The 10867-nt window shown below is 45.9% G+C and overlaps 1 protein-coding gene across 3 annotated transcripts in view; it reads right to left on the bottom strand.

Moving 5' to 3' along the window:
• Positions 1 to 615: 615 nt before the first annotated feature.
• Positions 616 to 10867, bottom strand: part of LOC133341768 (astrotactin-2-like) — a 48785-nt gene continuing 38533 nt past the window's right edge. For all 3 annotated transcript variants that reach the window (XM_061550450.1, XM_061550451.1, XM_061550452.1), the window contains exon 4: positions 616 to 3915. In XM_061550450.1, the coding sequence (XP_061406434.1) occupies positions 3163 to 3915 (753 nt within the window). In that variant the 3' untranslated portion in view covers positions 616 to 3162. The remainder of the gene's footprint in view (positions 3916 to 10867) is intronic.

Here is a 10867-nt window from a genome sequence, read left to right as displayed (position 1 = left end):
AAAAAAAATATAAAGGTAAAGTTGCACTCCTGCAAGTGCTTGGTCACGTGACCGCTGGTGGAAGGGCATCCACTAGTTGGAGCTGTAGAGATTCTCGCTCATGAAATTATTTTCTTATACCCTTCCACGCTGGCTATACATCTTGGAAGAGGTGTGAACACCCACACTTTACCCCCCACGCCATGCGACTAGGGTGATGCGGTGGCGAGATGTTAACTACCTCGCCTGGTATACGGGAGGTCATGGGTTCCATCCCAAGGCTGACGTTTATATATTTGGAGTTTGCATGTTTCTCTCCCCGTGGTCGCATGGATCTTTCTCCAGACCCTCCGGTTTTTCCCTGCACATTTATAAATGTGCGTTTAGATTATTTGGCTGTTATAAATTTCCACATAAACCATTTCGTTGAACTATCATTTGTGGCCAGCTCGCTTCTGTAAAAAAAAGAGCTATATAGCTCAGTTGGGCCTTACCTGGTAAAATAAATAAAAGATAATCAACATGGGGTGTGGCATTTAAGAAACTTTCTTCAATTAGCTTGCCGGGAGATCGATTTTCGCCAACGACCTCTGGATTACAAGTCGCGTGCGATAACCATTACACTGCAGCAGCATCCCAAGTGATGTGCTAGTTTATTTTGAATTCTTGCAAAGGCATTTTCCACGTGAGCACTTCTTCACGCAGTTGAATACAAATTCTGACCGGCTGTTGTGGTGAATAATGGACACTTAATACAATGTTTTGGCAAAAAAATGTCATTGGGATATTTAAAATTGACCAAAAGCTCTCACCGTGGTCGGCACCTGGAACAGCAACGAACAAAAAACAACAAGCACTCTGTTGAGGCTGCTTAAAAATCCATAACAATAACAGCTGTTGACATTTTAAAATGCAATATCAGCGCGGCTTGTGCCTCAGTGTCACTTTTTGTTCAGCAATTAAAGAATGGCAATAAACTAGCGATCAGGCCGGTTAGGAAGCTGATTGCTCTAAATATGAGCCTTCCAAGCACCGCCCACCCCCCTCTGGGGGGATCGCAAACTTTTGAGAGCGTGACCGCGACAATTGGGACAACTCAAACGGCAACGCAAAAACGACAGCAGACAGACGAAGCGCGTCAATTTGGAAGCGGTGGCTTTGTTTGGCGCCAGGGTTTTGGTTGACACGGCCAACGATAATCACTCCCTCGCGCAACGGGAGCGAACATGGAGGTGGACGTGCAGCCCTGCACATAGACTTTCTGGCGGGAGGGCATCAAACTTGAGCTCAAGAGGGCTGCTCTACAGACCGGGAAATTTGGTCTACTCTTCCAAGCCGGCCAGACATCTTCAGAGAGGTTGTGAATTACCTACCCCAAGTTGTTTTTGTTTGTTATTCCTTGTCACACGTGACCTGCTGATCGAACTCACTGTGCTGCAGCCATTTATACTGCTGGGTGGACAGAGGTGGGGGGATTTAGGAAGCTTACCCATTGATTCATGAATATAGTTTATTTTTGTGTTAGATCGTGTAGGTATAATAGAATTTTCTTACACGAAGTATATATCTATTTTTTTTACTTTAACCCTCCATCACCCATTTGACAGAGTCCATCAAATCACGTTGATTGGCTCTGTCAGGTGGTGGAGCGTTATAGTTATAACATTGACATTATATCCACGCGATGATGTCACCCAAAATAACCGAATCGTGAGCCATAACATCGATCGCGAAAGCACTGCGTGTCACATTTCGATTTAAAGCTTTCGTGACTGCAGGGATTCATCTTCTTGGTTCTTTCGGTAAAGTCACGTAGAAGGGAAGTAATAAAATAATAAAAATAAAACATAATAAAACAATTCTCACGACGTTTCGGCCACAAAGCAAAGCAGCCGTCCTCAGGTGAAGAATGAAACACCACCAAGCTTGGAGCGTAATATTTAAGCTGCGTGTCAAGTTAAACTCATCCGGCGTCTCATAGCGTTGCGTTGAATCGAACCAGCGACCTATCGGATCGCAAGCCCCGGGCGCACTGACCATTAAAAACCGTGGCAGCCGTTCACAGGCACGGGAGGGGGGGGGGGGGGAGTCGAGGCTGCACGCCAAAGGTTCCCGCTGACTCACCCGCTGTCGGCTGATCACCGCACGCCACGGTCCCCTGCCGCAGTATCACCGGTGAAAGGGTTAATCCCGGTGCGGATTCCGTGACCTGATGGAATGGAATCTGCTCTCTGACATTGGCTCTTAGAGCCTCTATAGAGTAGAGGGCAGAAAGGGGGGGAAGGCTCCGGGGACTGGAACAGGGGAGATGTGTGCTGCATCGAGTTTAGCCACTGATGGCTCCAAGATGAATGCTGTTGTCACACCGCATCTTTGCTAACCATCCGAACGCTGCCTTAACGTTCGCCGATGTAACGGCGGGAAATCTCGTACCAAAAACAAGTCGCGCCCGCCTGCTGAATAACCTTGTCCGCCGAATATTGATGTTATTTATTCTGCGGCGGTTTGATGGATTCCATTTATGTATTTGTTCCCCAATTTTCCGTATTTTATCGTTTCAGTTAAAACATCCACGTGGCCTTCCCTTCCTAATGCGCCGAGAACATTAGAATTAAATATTCAGCGCCTCGGCGTACCACGTGTGTCCTCCGCTATTAGATAGGACGCATTAAAATGTGTAAAGCGCAAGTAATGCTGATGGATGGGTTTGCTGCCAAACACATACTTTTGTTTAAGCCTCGCGATAACGAGGCCATAGCATGACTCCCACAGATAGCGCGCGCGTGTATCTATCATGGCGGAGGAGCAGTCCACTGAAACATACCTTGTGTATACACAATTCAAGCAATTCCAGCCAGGACCCCCATTCATTGTTCAAAGAAGCCCAAGCTGACAACATCCAACGATGAACACGAAGCACGGCAAACCGCACCTGAGAGGCGGGCAGACGGAACCTGGATGCACCCGTGAGCCATTGCGTTTTGCCAAAAGACGTACAGGCAAAATGCCACTGATCATTTACTGGCAAGCCCGTCTTAATGGGATATTGAATTCCGTGGTAATAATGACATTGACCAAGCGTAATCAGCACCGACACGTACAGCACGTGCTCGCTCTCTCCACGCACGTATCTATCTATCTGCCTATTAAATAAATCTGGACCGTGGGTTAAGCACGTGCGAGTTAGACGGTGGAGTGCAGGCTCGGCCGGGACTCTGCTGGATGTGTGTAGTAATGATTTTCCCGGTCCTTCTCCCCGTCTGTTCCCGCTGCCGCGACAGCCCTGCCCATCTGTGGCGCGGCGAGCGTGCGCATTCCGAGCTCGCACGCTGCCTCTCGGCGCAGCCTGAGCTCCGTCTGGTGTCCCGCCACCCCTCCCGGGCCGCAAGCAAAGCGGCCCAAGAGCAGCGGAACTTCGTGCTGCAGCTGGCGCTGGGGTGGCCGGTTTTGCTGCTGTTGCTGCTGCTGCATCGCCGACACGGAGCGGCGGTTCACCATGGGCGCGGGGCAGAAGCCGGCAAACTCCTCGGGGCTGCACCGTCGGCAGGTAGACGAGCACTTGGTGCCGAGCGTAGCCGAAAAGAGCATGGGCCTTTGTTGCGGCGGCGGCTGCTGCTGCGGCTGCTGTTGCTGCAGCTGCTGCTGAATTTGTGTCTGCGTTTGCTGAGCGCTCTGCTTCTGGATGTGAGTGCGGCCGTCGGCGGTGACGAGCCTGCGCTCCTGCGTCTGGGTTCCGCCGAGCAGTGCGGACGGGATGTAGTGGATCTCGTTGTTGGCCAGCTCGGCGCCGGCCGGGCAGGTCATCTTGGACTGCCCGCTAGCCCCCCGAGGGCAGCAGATGCTGCCCCCGCTGCTCGGGTGCTGACGCCAGCGGCGACGGGCGAAGAGAGCCAGCATGACGAGCAGGACGAGGAGGAGAAGGGCGATCAGCCCACCCTGTGAAATCGGACGCACATCAAGTACATTATCATTAGCCACGCAGCTGCTTCTCCCACCATTTAACAAATAGGGCGTCTCTTGACTGTGCACATCAGCGGAGCTGCTAAGGATCGCGCCAGCGAAGCGAGATGGTGCGGCAACAATTTTGACGTTAACATTCATTAAAAGAGTGCAATTGACTACTCGGAAGTCTATCGCGTTACTCGCATATTTTTTTTTTAAAGCCATTATCTAGAACTTAATGTGCTGAATGAAATCAATAACGAGTGCACTTTACATTGTAAAACAATGGCACTTTATCCCTCAAAGGATTATGACTTCAAGAAATTGGATACGGCAGAGGACGCTGCGCCGGCGAGAGAAAACCTGTCGTCTGAACAGCTTGTCAGCACGTCCATATACCTCTGCAAGAAGGGAGAGGCTCGTGAGCGTTATTCTTTCACACCTTTTGGAGAAAGATGACAATTAAACAAAAACAGCTTGCACCCGATGAAACGTACCCACGTGCCAATTAAAGAAATAACTTGTAACTTCACGAAATTATTTTACGAACTTAATTTTAAGGGTACAATTTTTTTAAGCCAATTCCCAAACTATTTCTCTCAGTCCCATTTTCAAATGAGCTTCCAGTGTGGAAATTATTCTTTTGAATGGTAATGTACAAATGCTGCATTATACGCTATGTCAACTTTTGTCGTCAGATCCTCGCTATAATATCACGGATTAATCAGCATCACACCCGGTGTCACGTGGCTTTCTCTGTGGGCTGACACAAACAACCGGCAAAGCTTCCAATTATTCTATTCAAATGGTAACACATTTCACAGGCCGATGTCAGGACACCACCGTTAATGTCTATTGATGTATGGCACTGGATTGGTGTCTTAATTTTAACGCAGCGGGGAGCGGGGAATGTTTATCCATGAATTTTGATGTTGGCAATTATCGTGCGTTGTAACGAGCTTCCTATTCCGATTTTTTTTTCACGGGACACCACATCATTAATTGTCACTGCTTTCTTGCAAAAGCGGTACCGGCTCGTGTGTATTTGTGTGAGCGTGCATAATTTTTTTCAAAAGACACCGTGTTTATATGCGCCTTGGGCAATTCCCAAGATTACATAATGATTTAAAAATCAACACATGTAGAATTCAACATCTTTAACATCCCTACTTACTCACATCCTCAGACGAGACTGCTTACGTGCAAGCCCTTCACAGCTTTGTAATCTGTCACCATTTTCATCCATTAAACCAGCAAGCTTTGCTTGCATTTTTCAACCAATTTTCTTCTTTTTTCGTTCTCCATCTAGGTGGTTGCGATGAAACGGCCTCCCCCACTACTCCCCCTTCACACTCCCCCCCCCCCCCCCACACATTGTGGGCCCAATGGGACAACTTAGCATTTTCTTTCACTGGAAGGCATCCAAGAGCCAGCGATAAACAGATGGTGCCAATCTGCAGGAACGTAAAAATAAAAAGGCCATGCAGTGAAATAATTCTACCTTAGAGTAGTAGTAGTAAGGAGCCGAGAGCACCATGAAAAATGTAATACTTGTGGAAAATTGGTAAAAAAAAAGGAAAGCCTAATAGAAATATAAACGGCAACATTAAAGAAATGAAATGGTTCATATGGGCAGGCGTACACATACAAGTTTGGTGATTGCTGTAATGCAGGTCTCTCAGTAAAGCCACACACATTCCAAATTTCATCCCAATTGGCGTTGCCATATAAGAGCCCCATTAATTTTCCATTCTACCCACCCTGTGTGCCTGGCAGATGGGTGCCACGTTACCCTGGAGTTGTGGCAAATTAGTGTATTTAATTTAACGTGAATTTCAGAAATGAAGGCCCGAGGAATTCATTTTTTGTCGCTTTCTTTTTTTGCAGCTAGTTGCTGATCATGAATATTTCACACCCATGTGGTGAACTCTTTGCGCTGATGGAACGTACTATTTGCTGCGCAGTAACGAAGCTCTGGCGATGCTTCTGCTGTGGCTGTAACGGTTAAGCTACTCGGGACTTGCGACCTAGAGGTCGTCGGTTCGATTTGATCTCCAGGCGCGGCAGCTGAAAAAGTGGTGCAAGGTTCTCAAATGCCTTCCGCCCCGCCTCTGTCCACCCAGCAGTATAAATTGGGTACCACCACAGTCAATCGGTTGGTCGTCTGTGGTGGGGTAAAGTGTGGGTATGCCGACCGTTTTCAAGACAATCTGGTCACTGTGGAAGAGTAGGCTAAACACCCTCTAGAGGGGCCTCTGTCGAGCTCCCGATAGTGGAGGGATATACTTTGTGTGTGTGGTTTTTTAGAAGCCCTCCATTCTGGGGTTGTCCAATAGTTATGACATTTATTGTGGGGAAACGTCATCGGCATACGTAACAATGTCATTCAAAAACTCCTGGCCGTGCAATCTGCTCTTGATAATCGCTTTTGGAGTTCTTTGTTTATTCACAAGTCTGCAATGCAATAAAAGATACACATTTAAATGGTAACCACTCTGAAATTCCCCAAATCCTTCAATCAATCTTTTACCTCTGCCGAGGGCCTTTTATTTCTCCAGAGGACATTATACATGCTGATAAAAAATGTATAGAAGAGTTACATATGCATGCGTTAGGGTGAAGCGGTGGTGCGGTGCTGAGCGTGCTGCGATTTGAGAAGAAAGGGGCATATTCTGGACTGGGTCATATATCACTCACCACTGATGCTTCCTATGTCCAGGAATCAAACTCAGGTCCCCAGGTTCATAGTGCAACATGCAATCTACCTCTCCAGCACTCTCCACTATAAATAATACAAATCCAACCCAACATAACGTGCATTTTATCTAATTAGTTTAACAACATACCTGGTGTAGAAAATAACACTCTTCTTAACACGGTTTTAGAATTACTTTTATTTTAGCAGGCAATGCCCACTGAGCTATTTAGATTGTTTTAGAAGCAACTTGGCCACAAATGATAGCTCAACGAAGTGGCTTATCACGTGGACATTTATAACATGCTTCTAAACGTGGAGGGAAAAGCTGGAGGATCCGAAGAAAAATGAATGTAACCACCGAGAGAGCATGCAAACTCCAAATACACAGGTGTCAGGGTTGGGATCGACCTCCTGAATATTGGGCAAGGTAGCTCCCAGCTCTTGAACCTGAGACTATTTGCACAGTTAATTTAAGCACATCGTCTGATGATAATAATAACACATCCAAATGTGTTTTTTAAGAATATTACGAACGACGGTCTCGGGATATTTCTTTTGCAATTCGACTGCACAATATTTGATGTTTATATTAGATGATTCACAAGGAACTTAGGGGCCGTCCATAAATGACGTCACGCACCTAGGGGGGGGGGGGGGAGACATTTGTGATGATGTGTGACGAGGGGGGGAGGGGTTTGAGAAATGTGACGTCACATCAAAATGCGCAACTTTAAATAAATATAGACAACACGTTCTACTTAATTAAATAGACGTTTTAATAAATGTTTTCTCCTACAACATCAGAGTGCAGCGGCACATTAAATACGCACTACAATGACAATAGTTTAAAGCGATTTGAAGCATGTTGAATTTTTTTTTGGGGGGGGGGCAGAGCTTTGTGACGTCATATTTGAGGGAGGTCTGACTTTTTGTGACGCCGTGTGACGAAGGGGGTGGGGGGGGGGTCAAAATCGTTCAAAATCGCGTGACGTCATTTATGGACGGCCCCTTAAAACAATTCATATTTTCCTTAATGCTGCTGGTACTATTATTGCACAAACTGAGCCTTACATCAACCAGAATATCATCAAGAGCAGATGACGATTTAATCACCAATGCATATTTCAGATTTTGTTCATTGTACCTCCACAGCTATCCATTGGCTGTCCACGTTACGAAAAGCACGTAACGCATTCACGCTACCCCCTCCGTAGATGTCCCAGTTATTTCTTGGTTCACGTATTTGCCGCACACACCCTGAAGCTATGTGTACTGGCGCAGATAAAAAAAAAGGAATTTAAAAAACACTAATACAACAACCCTCAGGGGAAAATTGTCGCCTCATTTTGGGCCGTGACACCTGCAACAACAACACAGAGAGCCACGGCAGCTGAATGCCGTCGTTTACGCGAAAACGTTTACGCCTCACTTCGCTTTACGCGACGCGCGCACATCACCTCGCAAGAAGTAGAAGAAGACGAAAAAAAAAACCCCATCGCAAAATATTGCGCGCGAAAGTGTCGTTGGAGCAAATGGGTGGCAATGGCGAGAAGGGGGGTTGTTAGAGCTGGCGCGCGCACGCACGTGCACGCACGCACGCGCACGCACGCACGCACGCGCACGCACGCGCATGCACGCGCACGCACGCGCACGCACGCACGCGCATGCACGCGCACACACGCACACACACGCACGCGCACGCACACACACGCGCACGCACGCACGCGCACGCACGCACGCGCATGCACGCGCATGCACGCGCCACCGTCGTTTTCACGCAACGCACGGCGTTGCAGAGTGGTTGCGAGGGCAACCTCAGGATTACGAAAAAAAATAAGCATTGGTGTTGAGCCTTTCTGAAAACACAACAGGTGTTAAGTTGTTCGAGCCTCAACTACAAACCTTTTGTAAGGAATCAATCACTGCATTAAGTACACGTACTTGTGGTGAACTTATAGACATGTCTTCTTCTTTAGAAGACTGCCTCTCTAGTGGAGGGCAATCAGTTTCAAAGAAAAATGAATATATTACAATCAGAGGATGTTTTGTTTGCATGTTCAGCACAAGTACTTGTGGTTCATGCGGACTTGATTCATTGAAAAATGTATTTATTTGGTGTTTGAAAATGTTAACACGTGTTGTATTGCCAGAAAGGAAACAACCTATTCTGACTTTTCATACTTTTACACTGGCATGATATAACCTCAGGATTACCGCGTAGGCTTTCGCGACTAGCATATTATCCGTAACTCTCCAACACACCGGTATGCTGAACTAGTAACGATCTGGTGATGTTTTCTTTACGCGACAAACCTCACTAATTGGCCGTGTCTGGTGGTGGCGGGTTAAATGGCACATTTATATTTACGCGATCTCACCCAAAAAAACACTCTATTATAGATAACCTCAGGATTGTTTATACAATACTTCATAATTTATCAGCATTCAGATTTAATGGATCTAAAATTGAAAAAAAATCTAATGATTAAATGATTACGTACTGTCTGTATGTTGAACTTCTTTCGTACTGTACGCAGCCTACTGTGCGAATTGGAGGTGCCATTATCACGGTTTACCTGAAAAATGCATTGCTTCTGGACAGCAGAACGTCGTCTTTTTATTATTTTGTTTCATTTGCCCCCTATAAAGCTCCTGCAATGATTCACTTGGATTCTCTAACGTTTAAAGTTAAATTAAATGACCCTAGAAGATAAAAACACAGAAGTACACTGGCTACAGTTTTCACATTTTAACAAAGGTCATGTCAGTTGTTAAAAAAGCCTCCCTAAATATTGTACCTGTAGGCGCGCTTTTTAAAACGAACTTTCGCTATCGTGCATTCTATCAAAGCGCCGATGCAAAGACCTTTTACAGGGAACTGATGGGCGAAGTCACCACGCACGTGGATTTAAAACTGATACACAGAAGCGCGGCCAAGACGGTGACAGTGTCCTGCATGTTAAATGTACTTTTGCTGTCAGATTGCTGTCAGCGATGGCAAAGTGCTGGTGCGGTGCCGACTAAGCGTTGGTTGCAGGCCACACGAAAGCCGAGATTTCCCACTCATGATTTCACATACGTCACGGCAAAAAAAAGCGCATCAGAATCAGAATCTGTATTTATACTGGAGGAGGAATCTGATGAGTAACAAAGCTCTTTTTCACAGATGTCCAGTAGGGGCACGGTCAGATAGTTACAACAACAAACATTATATGTACAGCCCGCCCTCCCCAACTCAAATTTGCTCAATCCACTGCTGGATGACGGGCCTCCTCGTGCTGTGCGGATCGCGAGGGTTATTTGACCACACGTCACCACGCTTGGACAGACAGAGTCGGCGGGGTTGTCGTGTTGCTCGCGAGGCTACGTGGTGAGCAGTGGACTCAGACTTTATATGAGCTGGGAAGGCCCATTGAGCTAAACAGGAATTTTTGATTAAATTTACCGGTAAAGGGCAGTGCACCAATATCTCTAGTTGTACTGTACATCTATGCTTCCTACTTGCAACCAAAAACAAGTGAATTGAGCATATTTTTTTACACGTTCAAAATGATGATTGTATAAACATAGTTGCAGGGAATATAACAACCACTGCTATATCGTCTTGGTTCTTTCGGTAAAGTCACGTAGAAGGAAAGTATTAAAATAATAATAATAAAACATAATACAATTTATTTTCATATGTTTTATATTAAAATAAAACATAATCAAAATTATTTTATTATGTTTTATTTTTATTATTGTATTACTTCCCTTCTATGTGACTTTACCGAAAGAACCAAGAAGATGAATCCCTGCAGTCACGAAAGCTTTAAATCGAAATTTAACCACTGCTATACTTTGAAGTAACAACTCTCTGTCTATGCTTCCTACCGTAACTGGCGTAGCATCTTCATGGAATCACCCAACACCATGATCGCACTCCCAAACTTGGTAGATTCGGGGGTGGGCAAACACAAACTGCATTCATATTCTTAGGTTTTTTCGGTGACGGTCCCACCTGATGACGGAGACTTGTGTTGCCTCCGAAACGTCGTGATTTTTATTTTATTTTATTTTCATTAATTTTGATGTTTTACCTACGTGACTTTACCGAAAAAACCTAAGATTATGAATCCTTGCAGTCACGAAAGCTTCATATCTAGAACAAACTGCATTGTCATCTGAGGCGCGGATTTGAACCCGAATCCATCGTGTGTTAATCTCAGCTACCCCGTGGCTTAACCCTCTCGGATACAGACGATGCTG

Source organism: Lethenteron reissneri, chromosome 12 (genome assembly GCF_015708825.2).
Source record: "Lethenteron reissneri isolate LAM-NWPU_2019-01 chromosome 12, ASM1570882v1, whole genome shotgun sequence".
Classification (NCBI taxonomy): Eukaryota; Metazoa; Chordata; class Hyperoartia; order Petromyzontiformes; family Petromyzontidae; genus Lethenteron; species Lethenteron reissneri.
The sequence above is the reverse complement of the archived record's forward strand: the minus strand, read 5'-3'. Positions and strand labels throughout refer to the sequence as shown.